Source organism: Carassius auratus, chromosome 24, assembly GCF_003368295.1.
Source record: "Carassius auratus strain Wakin chromosome 24, ASM336829v1, whole genome shotgun sequence".
Lineage (NCBI taxonomy): Eukaryota > Metazoa > Chordata > Actinopteri > Cypriniformes > Cyprinidae > Carassius > Carassius auratus.
Genome location: NC_039266.1, coordinates 10,236,190 through 10,253,242, shown reverse-complemented (window position 1 = coordinate 10,253,242; position 17,053 = coordinate 10,236,190). Strand labels below are relative to the sequence as shown.

Below are 17,053 nucleotides of genomic sequence, written 5' to 3'. Positions count from 1 at the left end.
ACAAATCAAGAAAAACAAATCACAGCCTCCACACCAAAGCTGAATAGTAAAGGAGAATCCTTACAGAAAAGCACCCCATCTAGAGGTTCCAAAAAAAAAAAAAAATTCACTGAATTCAAGTGCTTTACAATGGATGTCACAGAGCTGTTTAGTGCTCGCATCACTGAGACTCATCATGACTAAACCTACAGTCGTATGTGGATAAACGGTCCATGTATCGCGTTAAAATGAATAGCGCTCTTTCGTTCCGCTTTTGGCACATAAACATTATATCGAACATTTATCGAACTCAGTGTTACTAGTAAATCCATGGTAAATGATTTACCAAGGAAAATTATATTGCGATAATAAACGTTATAGATTTATCGCCCAGCACCAATTTTATCTGTTATTAAAGAATACATTTATTTTATTAATAGTATTTTCGAAATATATTAATTAGTATTGTGATATTGAACATCCAGGAATGCATTAAATCAGCATCCATTAATAAAACTGTTTTAGTCATTTTTGTTTAATAAATTTGCTGGTTTTTTGTGTCGTTGAAAAAACAAATTCTGTCAACTATAAGCAATAATTCGAATATGCCTTGATAAAAATCAAAGTCTTGATAGCTCCATTTTGTGCTCACAAAAACAGCATTTATTTGATCTAAAATGATAGTAAAACAGATCAAAATAACAAGATTTGAAACCTACATTTTCTGTACCATTATAAAAGTTTTTCCTGTCAATTTGATCAAATTACCGGTAATGCTGAATAAAATTGATTGTATTTAAAACATTATTGGCTGTTTGCTAATGGGCTGAAGTAGGAATTCAACTTATCATGATGCATGCCTGCTTATTCAATGATCTACACAAATCCTTTACATCTTTACAATCTGATGAGCAGCACAAAACAAAGTCTTCCTGTATGCCATACTGGTGCACTCTAACAGTTGGCAGTGCACCATTATAATTTTGAAACATTGCCAGCACCCACACTTTCTGAGCCGACAGTTGGGACAACATATTATTACACTGCATAAATACATTTATTTCAGTTACCATCAGCTTCAAAGGACTGATAGGAAATCTGACTGTGCAACACAGCACTCACAATCTCCAACACAAAGTGTGGCAGATAAATAGACCTTAATACATTTCTACAGTGTGGGGCTTTAATATCTCAATTCAATTACGGTCTAAAAATCATTCAAATGGGAGAGCAAGGCTAGTTTAAAATGAAATTATCTATATAATGCATGTGTGTGTTGTGAACAACGGGCACAGAGCTGGCGGTCTACTCTGGATCCACACTGACCCACATTGGTAAAGGGCTTCCGTGTGTCCCCTCTCAATTTTAGCAGGGCCTCCAGACCTTCTGCGAATCCCTGGACTAGCCTGGGACTCACAGCATTCCACATAGCCATGGGAAAATAAATAGACTCAAGCAGGTCTACTGTATTCAGCTGCCATTGAAAGAGATCATATGAAATACACAATACAGTTTTAGTAGATATTATATAGGGATGAGCAAAACTGTATATCTTCAAAATTAACCCCACATTTTTTTTTTACCAAATCATAGAAACAAGCTTATTTCCATGGCCATACATTAAAACATCTGTGAAAGAATGTTACAGAAGCTGTTGTGCTTTAGGATAAAATAAACACTCATAACCAGCATGAATTATGTATTAGCTCTTGATACGCTGCGATGCTGATGGCGGCTCCGAGATAATTGTGCTCTAAGGACATGCGCCAACAGTTCAGCGAGATGAAATAATGTAGAATTGCCAAACTATGATGGCGCTATCATCTAAAATGCACATAGCCATGATTCACTCCAATCAAAGCAATAACACTAGCGCAATTAATGGAAACTAAACCTGCAACCCAATAATTGATGCAGTGGGGCTCTAGGATGACCGTGTTCATTCGCTCTCTGGGTGATCTTACTGAGCGATTGCGTAACTGATGGAATGATTACAACCTCCAGGGAGAAAAAAAAACATTAGCAATGACAAGTATTTTATCTAAATAAATGATAAATAAAACACTAAAACTGTAAATAAAAGTGAACGTTATAAAGCCCACAGTATAAAAATGAACGTTCGTTTTGATATTTGATGATTTATTAGTGTTATCAAATTAATAGGTTTGGATTTTTTTTAGAGATTAACTTTAAGTGAACATTAGAGGATGTTAAAGATAATCAGAATGTAAGACACACGAGCATGAACAATTAAATATCCAGGTAATAGACATTAATATAGGCAGATAAAAAAAAAATTGAAGCTGATAACGGATATGGTACCAATCAGTGTAATTTTAGTATTGTATACAATGATAGCATTGATTGTTATATTGAATTAGCTTTTATTTTTATATTCAGTTTATATTTCAAATTTAGTAATTAAACATTTCAGTAATTTGACCTGCTTGTCATTTTTGTTTTTTTAAACCTATATTTATATTTTCACTGAAGTTGCATTTTATTTTATTTCAGCTTTATTTCAATTATTATTTTCTAAAGTTTTAGTTTAGTAATTTTATTGTTTCAAATTATTCAATATAAATGTCGCCTAGGCATTTTTTTTCAATTACAGAAACTATTTTTCATACAGTCACAAAACTGTTTCTATCATTCATTATTATTATTGATCGTATAATCGAAAGATGATAGGAAGTGACAGAACTATAAGACATGTGAGCATCAACAGCCTCATGAGCAGCGAGCCGACATGTAGCGTTGTTGCACTTCGAGCATCCTGAGTACGAGACCCAACTCGTGGACCATTCCCAATCTAATGCCCCCTCTCTCTCTCCCCCAATTTGCTTCCTGTTCACTTTCAATAGATCTATAAAAAATATAAATAATTATAATAGAAAATACACTATAAAACATCTGGAGTCAAACCCTCATTGCCAATTTCCACATAAAGTCTAAACTTGTGGGGACTTGTGTGTCAACTGCTAGGCCACAGGTCCATTATTAAAGATAGTCTTTGCTTAAACTGAAAACCGATACGAACTTGGTCAGGAATATTGGGCCTTGCTGGGACTTCACAAATGCCAAATGTTGTTGTCAAAGATGTCCCTGGTCTACCTGAGAATATATCAGCTCTGGAGGTGTGTTGCAACTCTAATGAAGCAGAATAGCTTTACTTTCACTCATGGTGCATACGGTGGGCCGAGAGCATGCCGTGACATGTCACTCGGTACAGTTACACCATGGGGAGTTTCACTCGGCAGGACAGCAGAAAGCCCCGACTGTTGACAGTTTCTCTCCTTCATACTAGCAATAATTGCAGAGGAGCTCTGTAATTGCATATTGCTATTTTGCTCTGGATCTCGATTGCCAAAGTCAAAAATTGTTATGCTTGCTTATTGTTACCCTGCTTTGGTGTTCCAGACAACAGCATGGTGGGATCGAGACAACGACTCTGAGACACCTTCACCTAGGTTAACAACTCTCAGAGCGAATTCGGTCTCCAGGTGCCAGTTTGTTCCATCAATTAAGCAAAAAGTGGATGGTAGCATGTTTTGCAGTACACACATGCTGCAGCTCCAACGCTGGGGAAAGATTAACAGTAGGGTCCTTTGGGAGTTGTGCAGTACACATGCGATCAACACCAAGGCAACACACGCACACTAATGCAGTGACTGCAGGCCGCAAGACAAACCAAACAGAAGTCGTTTGCATAGCCAGAGGGTGTGCGAATGGAGTCCAAGTAGACTGTGTAAGGTGGGGTCTTATTAGGGCATTCTTCGCCTCCTCCTCTAATTCTTTATCATGTAGAATCACTCTGCAACTCTCGAGCCAAGACACGGATACATCCAAGCAAAGTTTCTTTCACGAGACATCTACATATAAGTCCCTCCGGCCCTTGGAAAACTCTGATCTGCTGCCTACTTGATCTACTCCATTCAAAGGGTAAGGTGGATTCACACGTTCCCAGATCCAGGACTGAAGGACAGAGGCGGAATGGGGCTGATCCTTTCTTGATCATAAGAATTCACATTGTGATTTGAGCACAGACAGCCAGTCGTAAATCTGCTTAAAAGAGGTGACGTTTACCAAAACCATTGGAGCTTCCTAACCAACCTCAATCCCATTCTCAATGGTGACAAGTGTTACCTGAGAGCAGTGGTGCATTTTTCCTTCACTCCTACAGATGCATTACCATTTCAAAGAACACACATTCAAACCGCGCCGGCACACTTGACAACCAGAGAAACTATTTAAATGAACCCCTCTTGCCTTACAAACCTAGAATTTTCAAGAATGAATAAATCCGGCAGACAAGTTTAGGAATCTGAAGGCTCTAGTTCTTATGGGTGGGTTTTCCGTTTAAACACTTGGATGTGTTGCAGAACTTATGTCATGGAAAATCATAAGGCTTTTTAGTTTTTAATGACCAGAAGAAAACCTTATCTTCCCAGAAATATGTATATGTGAGAGTACTACCCCACAATTTTCTGGCAGTGTACACTACAGTTCAAACTTAAAGGTGAGGGGTCAGTAAGAATTTTTTACATTTAGCGGCTGTTTACACTGCAATGTTTTCAGCCAAAAATGGTAAACTTTATGCGTTTTGCCTGTTCTACTAAAATCATTTGATCAAAAGCTACATGATATTTTGTTACAAAATATGAACTTTGAACTTTCTATTCATCAAAGAATAGAAATGAAAAAAAAAACTTATTATGGTTTCCACAAAAATGTTAAGGAGCACAACTGGTATTGTTTTCATCATTAACTTCTTGAGCACCAAATTACCCTATTACAATGATTTCTGAAGGATTATAATGGCTTCTGAACATTCAGCTTTGCCAGCACAGGAATAAATTACATTTAAATTTTCATAAAAATATGAAATATGCATTTTAAATTGTACATTTATTTTCATATACATATTTTAAATGCATAAAATACATTATTACAAGTTTTTACTGTATTGTAACTCTTACCTACCACAAAACTTTGAACGATAGTGTATATAATCCTTGCAAACATCTTTTTGGCCAATTATTAGATAAGGCTTTATGTGATCACAACCATGCCGACAAACTTGTTTTTGTTTACTGATTCTGCCCCTTAAAATATGATCGGTATCTAAATTGGGCATGGTTACAAGCCTGAAGCATTTCTCACCTGGGCTCCACCTGTCAGAAAAGGTGTAAGTGTTAACCATAAAAGGTGCTATACAGAAACTGACTTGAATGCATGCGAAATATTTGTATATATATAGTTTATATATATTATATACATAATAATATATTACAATGCATTGCCATTTATACTTGAGTAGAACATTCTAGCCAAACCAAAACATGTACACCACAGTTTAAAAAAATCAATGCCTGTAAATCTTTATCCTTCTCTACTTGCACAAAAACAGGTAGCTGTTTCGAGACCTTACACTGTTTTATTTGGCACTTGGTTGCTTGATGACACTGTCATGACGGCATTCTGTTTATGGAAGGTAAACAAAATCAGAGACAAATTTGCATAATCTATCCATTTAGACCACAGTTGAAGTATCAAGCATCCACCCACCAAATAGACACAAACCGTTTCTCACACACAAACACAAATGCTTCCAAAAAGCAGAACCCCAGTGGAAGGGGGGGGCAGTGTGCTCTTTTCACCCGCAGAGATAAACTCCCGGCTCAGGTCCTCTGTGCTTGAGGAGGGAGCATTGGACCACTGACATTCACATTGTGTAGGAGAAAGAAAATACATAGCTATAATTAAATTTAGGCTCTGCACAGGAAATGCTGAGGGATGTTGTCTGGACAACGCAACGTGGGGCATGAGGGTGGCCCTGGTGTAGCCCTGCCAACTAGTCACATCAACACTGCCACAACAAGTGCATGCATGTGTAACCGCATGCATTTACTCGACTGGTTAACAAGCCGTAGTTTCTGAAACAAAAAGAACAATGCAAACCTGGTTGAAAAATCAGTTAAATTAGTTCACAAGACACTAGTTGGATGCATTTTTTTGAACCAATTGCATTAGAATAGGGATGGGCGATATATCGCAGGCGATTGTCACACGCATTTCTTCAGTAAAGCCGATTCCCTGATTAACGGTAAATCGCCATCACCTGCTTTCAAATGGAGCGGCATTTAATAGACAGAGCCGTAGATCACTGACAAGCTACGGAATATCGCGTTCATTATCGCAGATGAATCGCCTTCGATAATGAACGCGATATTGCGTAGCTTGTCAGTGATCTACAGCTCTGTCTATTAAATAGCAAAAAAACATGCAAACACTGTCACTAGCCGTGTTTCCACTATCGAGCTAGGACCGGGCGTGCTAGTGCGTGCCAGGGCCAGTCGCGTTTCCACTGTCACTTCCGGGGCTTGATCGTGCCTCGCCGGGGCTTCCTCGGGGCCAACGGCCAGGGTTTTTCGGCCCGACGAAATCCTTGGGCCAAAGCTGGCCAGCTGGGGCTAGAGGAGGAGTTACGAACAAAGGCGGAGTTTCTCCGTGTCTGGAGAGCGTCAGCGCGGATCATTTCAGAAAGATAACAGCTTTAACAGCAGCATTAAAGATGTTTTAAAATAAGTTGAGCTTAAAACTCACTCTTAGTAAGCAGCAAGTGTTTGAAATAACTTGATCCGATGTGGATTATAATCACTAAACAAGGCAGAAATATTTATAAGCGATGTACAAGACTATGCACGCTAAACATTAACGTTACCATATAAACATGGTAAATATGACCGCTTGGAGAAATCAGACGTCAGCTTCTTATTCTCTATCACAATTGTGTATTTATTAAGTAACATTTTTTCTGTCGTATGGTTTCAAGAGTTTAGCTCCACGTTGCATATCATCAAAATATAATAATGATTTTTATTCGGGAGCTTTTATAAAAATAGAGAGTCTGCGCTGAGGATCATTTCAGAAAGATAACAGCTTTAACACCAGCATTAAACACTTTTTTAAATAAGTCGAGCTCAAAACTCTCTTTCAGTCAGCAGCGAGTGTTTGAAATAACTTGATCCATTGTGGATTATAATCACTAAACAAGGCAGAAATATTTATAAGCCATGAAAAAGATATGTACGCTAAACATATTACCATAGTAACCATGGTAAAATATGACCGCTTGAAGAAATCAGACGTCAGCTCCTTATTCTCTATCACAGTCGTGTATTTATTAAGTAACTTATATTTTCTGTCACAAGCCTCGTCTCAAGAGTTTTTCTCACGTTGCCTATCATAAAAGAATATAGCATAATAATGTTTTTTGTTCGGGAGCTTACAAAAATAGAGATATTGTCATTCATTCTAAATATGACGGCTACTGTGGCTAATAAACAGAAACAGACTTGAATGAACAAGCTGGCTATTTTCATGAGCGTTAAAAATAAATAAATAAATAAAATAGATATAAGTGTATTTATGTGTGAATAATTTTGAGTCCTGATAAATTAAATCAATATGATCAATGTATCATGTATTCTATAGTTAAAACATCGATGCTTTTGAATTTGAATATATAACAAAGCATGCAAACAAACGGCCGCTTTTATCATGTTCGTTTTGTGATCGCACATGTTCCAGTGACTTATTTCTTAGTTTTCTGATAACTTCTCTTTGTTGGTGAAATTTTGAGGTTGCATGACGTTGTTCTGAGAGGCGTGTAAAGGGAGTGTTTTAGTGACGTGCAGCGGAGCTTTTTCGCTATTCTGGCCTCGGTGCTACTGGCCCGGGGCTATGAGCCCCGCCCGGCCCGCTTTAAGCCCTGGCTCGCACTGGCCCGACAGTGGAAATGCGGCTACTGACAGCCAATTTAGTTTTCAATTTCCTTCTGTTTTCATTGTAAAAAGCCTTAGCCTTGTATTTATTTGATTCCACAGTGTTTGCTAAACTTCCTGTAATTGAGTTGATATATATAATACAGCATTTGATGTATGCCATGCCTCATCTTCTTCGTTAGTCAGTAACCGTTATATAAGCTAGATTTTTATTGTATGGTTTTATTGTTATTGGTTTTTCATTAAAGGGACAGTTCACCCAAAAATTCGGTCATTAATTACTCACTCTCATGATGTTCCAATCCCATAAGAACTCTGTTCATCTTCAGAGCACTAATTAAGATATTTTTGATGGAATCTGAGTAGTGTTGTCAAAAGACACGGTACTTCGGTACCAAGTCAGTACTTAAAAAATGAAAATGTGATGGTACCAGGTTTCTTTAAGTACCGGTGGTACCGAGTACCCGGTCAACCTGGTTCTTGACGCATACATCGCTATGATTTCCGTGAAGCAGAAAACACGGACGGAATCTCAAAATCCAGTCATGAAAATTAAACTTACATTTTAATATGGGCAGTCACGGAATTCGTCAAAATATGTCAAACACTTGCAGTAATTTCAACATCTGCCGTCTCAATGAGGACATAAGTACATAAACAACATCACCAGAACTGTTCTGAGTCACTTCACAAGCATTTTACCGTTTCATTTGAGTAAAACCACTGTCAGTTTAAAGGTATTGACAGCAACCCGTCAAAATAAGTTCATTTAATGGCATTGTGCTAGAAATACTACTATTATTTAGTAGAATAATTAGTTGAAAAAATTTATTAAACTTTTTAAAGAAATAAATCACACAATATTTCTTCCATGTTTTAATTTTAATAGCAAATTATTTACAAAAAAATAAAATGTTTAAATTTCATTAATTAAAAGACAAATTAAATTTGGGTGAAACTTGTTTACTGTTTTTCATAATTATATTACTTGTAAAAAAACTTTAAAAACAACTGTAAATAAGTATAAAGAATGGAACTGGTTTTATTTTTAGTGATGAAGTGCTTTTTTTTTTTTATTAGCATATTTTTGTGTTTTGCTTTGATACCGAAATTGGTACTGAGAACCGTGGATTTTCACTGGTATTGGTACCGAATACTGAAATTTTGGAACCTTGACAACACTAAATCCTAAAATTGGCCTGAATTTTAATGATCCTACACACAAAACACATCATACTTGTACCAATATTATAAACATGCCAAAACAGGGCATTCATTGCATGATTTGTTACAGTGGCATTTTAGTTGGTACCTTGCAGTCCAAAAGTGTCTATCTGTGATAAAAGTGATGAAAGTCAACAACTTTATAAAAAAAATAAAAAAAAAACAAGTAATAAAATCCACATCTTTACTCCTAGGCAATATATAGCATGTTTAGTATCAACCTAAAGTGTCCATAACCACCTACTCCTCTAGCATCCCTAAATCTCAAAGTATCTGCTGTACACACTAAAGGACTCAGGGCAGAAATGAGGAGTCAAATGGTATTGTCTCTGCTCAAGGCAGAATTATGATTAATTCAGCACCTGTCACAGGCTGAATGAGTTACCGCTACTGAAACATGATGCATTATTTACAAAGGCCAGTAATGAAACAAAGTGTCTGGTAAGAGATCTAACTGATGCTGGACTTTCATCCAAAAACCATATATTTTAGATTAAATGGACAATTTTGTTTTAAAGCACTGCATGAGAACAAAATCTGTGGAAAAACAGAAAAGAAACCTAACTTTAAATGTAAGGAAAAAAATATGTGCCCTACTTTTTCAAGGCTTTTCTTAAAGTGCAGGGTTTTGGTGGAAATTATGGCGCAGGTTTTGGGGAATAAGAAGAACGGCGTACCCTGGCAGGTCTTTAACCTGTGAGATTGCATCTTATTCACCTCATTCACTATGTGTGCACCAAAGCAACAATCCTCACCAGCAGAGCCGGGATAAGCCAGACGGCCACTGCACACGTATTTAATTCCACTTTCTTAAGGCAGTAATTCTCAAAGTGTGGTCCGCGGACCACTAGTGGTCCGCCATCGCCCCCTAGTGGTCCGCGAAACGATGACCTAAACTAGGCAAGTTTTTGGAGCCAGACATTGATGTGTGATAAGCAGCACCACCCGTCTCATTAATATTCACGTTAAGTTTTAGATGGAAATCTCAAAATCTAGAATCCACAGATCTATTAGTTTTGTAATGTTTTAGTTTTTGTTTCATGTGTAAAATCCCAGTATTTCAGTGATATTGGACATTAAGGGGAACATTCTTTTCAGCATTTTATTATTACCATAGTTACAACCATAGACTTCCTATACCCACCACCTCAGTTTTAAACTAATGGCTCTTTGGAATGGCATTAAGTGGGACCTAGGCTGTTACAGTATGTTTAATAGCAGTTTTTTTTCCACATGTGCAGTTTTACTTTTTCAAATTAAATAAAAATGTATATAATAATTTCTGATCATATTATTGCATTTGTGTTTGAATAATTAGTTTTTTACTTGAAACAGTTGCATATTAAACTTAAATTTAGCTTATCCTTCCTATTTTGTTGGTTTTTGGGGGCGTGTTAGAGTGGGATTCTGTTAGGTGGTCCTCAGAAAAAAATAGGAAGATAAAGTGGTCCTTGTGCTGAAAAAGTTTGAGAAACACTGTCTTAAGGGAACGCATGCACACATGCAATCATGTGTCCAAAAAGCACTAAAAAGTTAAAAAACGATCCGAGAAAACCATTTTCCATCCATGTTCTTGGAAGGAGCGAAAAATCTGAGGACATTTATAATGACAAGAAACAGACAGAAGCATAAAACAGCTTTTTTTAATGCACTAGGGTAGCGCCTTAAACTTGTACATTACGCCTCTAAAAACAACTCGGAATTCCATGATATATTTTTTTAGTTGGGATTTGAACATTGCTTTAAACTTCTTCCTTGTTTTGGGCCATTAAGAAACTTTTTCACAGGTGCTAACAGGACTCGAACCGCCTGAAGTGTTAGAAGGAGTGAGTAATATACGATCAGTCTGAAAGCTAAATAATAAATGCGGACACCTGATCTTACTGGTTACTCTCAGTTTCTGCAAAGGTGTCTTGAAAACAATGAGAGTACATTCATATTAATAGTACAATGAATCACAATTAGCCTTTTTATGGTAGTACAGGTTTAAACTTGTGTTTCTGTGCAATATCGGCTATTTTGCTAAGACACAAAAGGCATCACCATAGACATAGATCCCTTGAGGGATCTCATTTAAAATGAATATTGAAGAAAGAAACTTTACAGCAGGTCTTTATAAACAATTGACCAACCTTTGCTTATCCACACACTTGTAAAAATGAAAATTCTGTCATCATTTACTCACCCTATGCGAAGGAAATTAACGGGACGGATGTTCTTCAAAATATATTCTTTAACATTCCACAGAAGCAAGCAAGTCATACGTGTTTAAAATCACAGAGTTTTCACTTACGGGTGGACTGTACTTTCAATATCCTGATTTTTTGCAGTTTTAGGTATTTTAAAATATCAAGTTAAATTAGAGGAAAAAATGAATGTTTTCTTGGCAACCAGCTAAAATGAAATATGTTAGTTCTGTTTTTTTTAAAATATATATTGTTTTAATTTTAGTAAATTTTTTAGTTAATAATCCAAACAGTTCTATTTTTAAAAAAGTAACAAACACTGAAAAAAATGTTTCATTCATCCAATTAAAGAATTTAGGGTAATGACTCGCAACTATATTTTTTTTTAACTTGAGCCAATGGAAAAAAATATAATAATTGCCCTAAGAGCAAGTTATTTATTTTTTATTGGCTCAAGTTAAAAAATATAGATGTGAATCGTTACCCTAAAAAAATTTGTTGGATGAATAAAACATTTTTTTCAGTGCACATAGCAATTTAAATCATTTAACAACAACAACCAAGTATTACGCAACATTCCTGGCCAAAAACCTTGGACTTTGTCGGGAGCTGAGTTTTGGTACCATTTTCAATACGCTTTAATAAAATCCTTAATGTGAATTAAAAATAAAAATGAAAAAATATTGTGTTTGTGACACCACATCCATCAGAAAAGAGCCCAATCTAATCCCACTCAAAATATTCAAGACCTAAATCTATATGACAAACTAGAGCATTTGCAAAAGCTCCTGATTGCTCAACAGGGTTTGTTAAGGTCAATAGCCGCATTTCCACTGTGGGGTCAGTGCGAGCCAGGGCTTAAAGCGGGCCGGGCGGGGCTCATAGCCCCGGGCCAGTAGCACCGAGGCCAGAATAGCGAAAAAGCTCCGCTGCACGTCACTAAAACACGCCCTTTACATGCCTCTCAGAACAACGTCATGCAACCTCAAAATTTCACCAACAAAGAGAAGTTATCAGAAAACTGAGAAATAAGTCACTGGAACATGTGCGATCACAAAAACAAACTGATAAAAGCGGCCGTTTGTTTGCATGCTTTGTTATATATTCAAATTCAAAAGCATCGATGTTTTAACTATAGAATAAGTGATACATTGATCATATTGATTTAATTTATCAGGACTCAAAATTATTCACACATAAATACACTTATTTCTATTTTATTTATTTATTTTTAACGCTCATGAAAATAGCCTGCTATTCAGTTGAGTCTGTTTCTGTTTATTAGCCACAGTAGCCGTCATATTTATAATGAATGATAATATCTCTATTTTTATAAAAGCTCCCGAACAAAAAACATTATTAGGCTATATTCTTTTATGATAGGCAACGTGAGATAAACTCTCGAGACGAGGCTTGTGACAGATAATATAAGTTACTAAATAAATACACGACTGTGATAGAGAATAAGAAGCTGACGTCTGATTTCTTCAAGCGGTCATATTTTACCATGTTTACTATGGTAACATGTTTAGCGTGCATAACTTTTTCATGGCTTATAAATATTTCTGCCTTGTATGGTGATTATAATCCACATCAGATCAAGTTATTTCAAACACTCGCTGCTGAATGAAAGAGAGTTTTGAGCTCGACTTATTTAAAAAAAGTGTTTAATGCTTATAGCTGTTATCTTTCTGAAATGATCCGCAGCGCAGACTCGCTATTTTTATAAAAGCTCCCGAACAAAAATCATTATTATATTTTGATGATATGCAACGTGGAGCTAAACTCACGAAACGAGACGACAGATAAAATGTTACTTAATAAATACACAATTGTGATAGAGAATAAGAAGCTGACGTCTGATTTCTCCAAGCGGTCATATTTATCATGTTTATATGGTAACGTTAAAGTTTAGCGTGCATAGTCTTTTACATCGCTTATAAATATTTCTGCCTTGTTTAATGATCATAATCCACATCGGATCAAGTTATTTCAAACACTTGCTGCTAACTAAGAGTGAGTTTTGAGCTCAACTTATTTTAAACCGTCTTTAATGCTGGTGTTACAGCTGTTATCTTTCTGAAATGATCCGCACTGACGCTCTCTAGACGCGGAGAAACTCCGCCTTTGTTCATGACCCCTCCTCTAGCCCCAGCTGGCCCGCTTTGGCCCAAGGATTTCGTCGGGCCAAAAAACCCTGGCCGTTGGCCCCGAGGAAGCCCCGGCGAGGCACGATCAAGCCCCGGAAGTGACAGTGGAAACGCGACTGGCCCTGGCACGCACTAGCACGCCCGGTCTTAGCTCGATAGTGGAAACACGGCTATAGTGTGTGCGGTTAGAAAACAAAAGGATCAGACTCAGCCCCGGGGTCCTGTCTATTCTGCCTGAACTGAAGAAGTCTTTCCTGAAAAAGAAAATGATGAACTCGTTTTACCTGCTCTGTAACTATTTATTGTGCTTAAGGGACAAGAAACTCTCCTTATATCTAGGCTGTCATTAAGAAATCCATCATCAACAGAAAATATCAACACTCACATCCGCGTGTTTCATGACTTCTCTGGCATACAAAGCAGATATTTAAAGGGATAAGTTCACTCAAACATGACAATTATTTACTCATGCATGCTTCCCTAAAACGACGACTTAATGTTGTGGAATATAAAAGGAGATATCATTAGAAATACTTCAGAGTCTTTTGTCCATACAATAAAAGTCAATGTTTGTTATGAATAATACTGTCTGTTCAAAATATCTTTTTTGTGTCTCCACAGAAGAACAAAAGTCATAGATTAGGAACAAAATGAGCACATGATGACAATTTTAATTTTTTTGGTGAACTATCCCTTTAAGCCATTACATTTGTTTTAAAGACTGATTTTCCTAGAGCACTCATTTACTTTAAAAGAAAAGTCACACAGTAGACTATTAAACGCTTCAAAAGCTCAGCATGAAAACGGTATGCTTGCTGTATCTGCAAAGAATGATTTTTCAAACACTTTCCTCTCATAGCCTTTTAATGAAGCGTTTTTTTAGTCTTCCAAGCAATACTTATCTGTAGACTTCTATTACAGAAATACCAATCATTTTCCAAGATATACAAACTTACTTTCTCAATATATATTCACAATTGGAAATGAGTGAATACTAAATTTTTTTTTTAGATGAAACCAGGGTTCACAGCTTCAAGTGAGGCATGTGCATGCCCCCCCCCCCACCTCCTCCTGTGTGACAAAATGAACTGTGGCTCGACAATTACGACAGGATTTCTCTAAAGTCCACTGACAGATGCTGTCATAACTTGGACATCAAAGCAAAATGCCAAATGCGATCCTATATATATGTAAAACCGGACCATAAATCCTTTGCTGTTCAGATATATATATATAAAGGGATATGTAAAGCATTTGTGGTACATGATATATATAAACTGAGTTGGTAACTAATTACATTCTTCAACCATTAATACATTTATTATCCGCATTGCCCATGTTACAGTTTTACACAACGTGGTTGTATGTATCATTCCTCTGTAATCGGAGTAAGCCCATCTCATCTTTTAAGTAGCTAGAGACCAGATTTGCGAGGATAAGGCCTGTCCTGGGAACTTAGTCTCAGTGGTGTAAAAACACAGCTCACTAAATTTGATCTAAATAATTTACTAACCAGCACAGAGAGAAAGGGTAGACAGTTTACCCTATTATGTTTGTCAAGCTGTATGAAATAGATTCAACTTTCTACCTCTCCATCTGACTGTGGCTGTCCTTTACATCTTCTTATCTTCTTGTAAGTAGATTGAATCACAGCCTTGTGAATACGTAAGATGCTTCCTATACGTTTCAAATAGATCAAAGTGTCCCATTCCTAATAAAATCACATCTCTGTGACTAATGCTTTACAGACTAACTTTGAAAAAAAAAATCACAGATTGCAATGGAGTAAAGCAAGCCGAAACAACAACTCTGCATGCACAATGCACGATGCATGTGGTTTCAGCCAAGAGCCTGAAAGCCATTGCTTTCTTCCCCCCTTTTAATAATGCACTGTAATTCAACTTCCACCGTGCCATGCATTATTGACCACTGATAATGACAAATGCATGACAGAGGTAGAGAAATTCACCTTATCCCAAGCAAGCCATTATAGACTAGCACAACCCCTATCCTGCAAACAACACTTCCGTTACGCCCATCGAGAACGAGTCTGATTCATTTAAAAGAATTCGTTCAGTTCGTTCAAGTGAATCGCTTCACCCACTCGTTTGAGTCATCACAGTGAGTTGAGTCATCACTGAAAAGTGCGACCTTGAGCATTTTAACAGCTCTTTTTGTATAGTGAAATGCATCGTTAGTCACAAAACGCAGTTGTTTATTAATTAAACATTGATTAAGTTGTGGAGTTTGCGTCAATGTTCCAGCTCACAGCAGAGGGTTCCAAACGCTTTCCAATCGGCTCAAGTGAATCATTCAAAAGAGCCGTTTTGAATGAACAACTCGGCGGAGCCTGTGACTGCAAGGCACAATAATTGCGCATCGTTACTACACATTTTTATCAAATTGAACCTCCGTCAGCATATAAACTCGACTTATTTAAAGATAATTAAGTAATTCTGCGACAACACCAATGCATACAAACATCTGTCTGCGTTTTTCTCCATCTTGCCCAGTCATTGTTATTATTGGGGGGAACTGAGGATGGTACAAAACTGATTTTATAAACGATTTAACAGTTTAGTTTGCACGCTGTAGTCTCGTATTAAGAAACTCAGACAGTAAAATTACACAAAGCAAAAATCTCACTGATATTGTAATATGACAGGTGGGGGGTCTTTACATATAACGTTAATAATATAAAAACATGGGTCAGTGACACTCAAATGAATTCGAAATGCTTATAAAGCATATAGAATTATTCTGTAATTCAACATCAGTAGTTAATTCTGTGCACAGTCCGTATGATGAAGGGGCTTTCTCGAGCTCCTGTCAAAGAGGACAAACTCGCCCAGTCAGTTTCTGCTTTCCTTTACCGGTTTCCGAATTCGGACGTGCACTAAATATGATTTATTCAACCAGGAGCGGATAATTATCGATATTTCACGCTAAAAGGGACAGAATGAAGCGGGGTTTTTTTCCAGGTAGAATGAGAATAACTTCCGCGGTGCTGCTGGATTCCTGCAGCCGATCTGAAGCGGCTCCGTTTCATTACTGGTAACGTTAGGATTAAAGCCACACACGCAGATCTTACGTCTGAAACACCGCGATCAACGCACTGAAATCATACTGACCTAGTGCCACCTCACAGGCTTTGCGCAGCTGCGAGTGATGAGCCTTTTTCACCTCCTTGTCGGCCAAGATCTTTTCCAAAGCTCTGGTTAAAAACATGTTTTTCGTCTTTTTGCCTTCATACATGACGCGCTGCGACGGGGCGAGGAGAACCTGTCCCAGTGGAGTCTTGATACGTGCTTTTTAGATATTCCTGTATGATTGAGCTCTTCTCCGGTGGATGGTGCCCTCAATAGAGCAACATAAATAAAGCCAGAAGGTGGGGTAAATCCCTCAGTTTTCCATCAGCGACCTGCTGCCTGCGCCATGTTGGAAGGAAATGACGTCACGCACGTAAAAACGGCCGCAGAGTAAGAAGTGAGAGAGGGTATAATAGTAAAGTATAAACAATATTGACATTTTATAGAAAGAGGTTAAACATAAACAGATTACAAATTAAATAATGATACATTAATAAATAAAGAAGAGAAAAAAAATTCTGATTTGTGAATCGAGAACTGGGATTGTCAGTTCTGGCTATACCAGACAAACAGGTAAACTCACTTCCTTGTGGTAGTTGTGGTCATAGATATATGTGGTTATGTTGTCCATAAGTTAT

At 37.1% G+C, this 17,053-nt stretch overlaps 1 protein-coding gene across 4 annotated transcripts in view; it reads right to left on the bottom strand.

Annotated features, from left to right (window-relative positions):
• LOC113042258 (brefeldin A-inhibited guanine nucleotide-exchange protein 1-like) overlaps nucleotides 1–16,790 on the bottom strand; it is a 77,455-nt gene extending 60,665 nt beyond the window's left edge. For all 4 annotated transcript variants that reach the window (XM_026200942.1, XM_026200943.1, XM_026200944.1 and 1 more), the window contains exon 1: nucleotides 16,458–16,790. In XM_026200942.1, the coding sequence (XP_026056727.1) occupies nucleotides 16,458–16,581 (124 nt within the window). In that variant the 5' untranslated portion in view covers nucleotides 16,582–16,790. The remainder of the gene's footprint in view (nucleotides 1–16,457) is intronic.
• Between the last annotated feature and the right edge of the window lie 263 nt (nucleotides 16,791–17,053).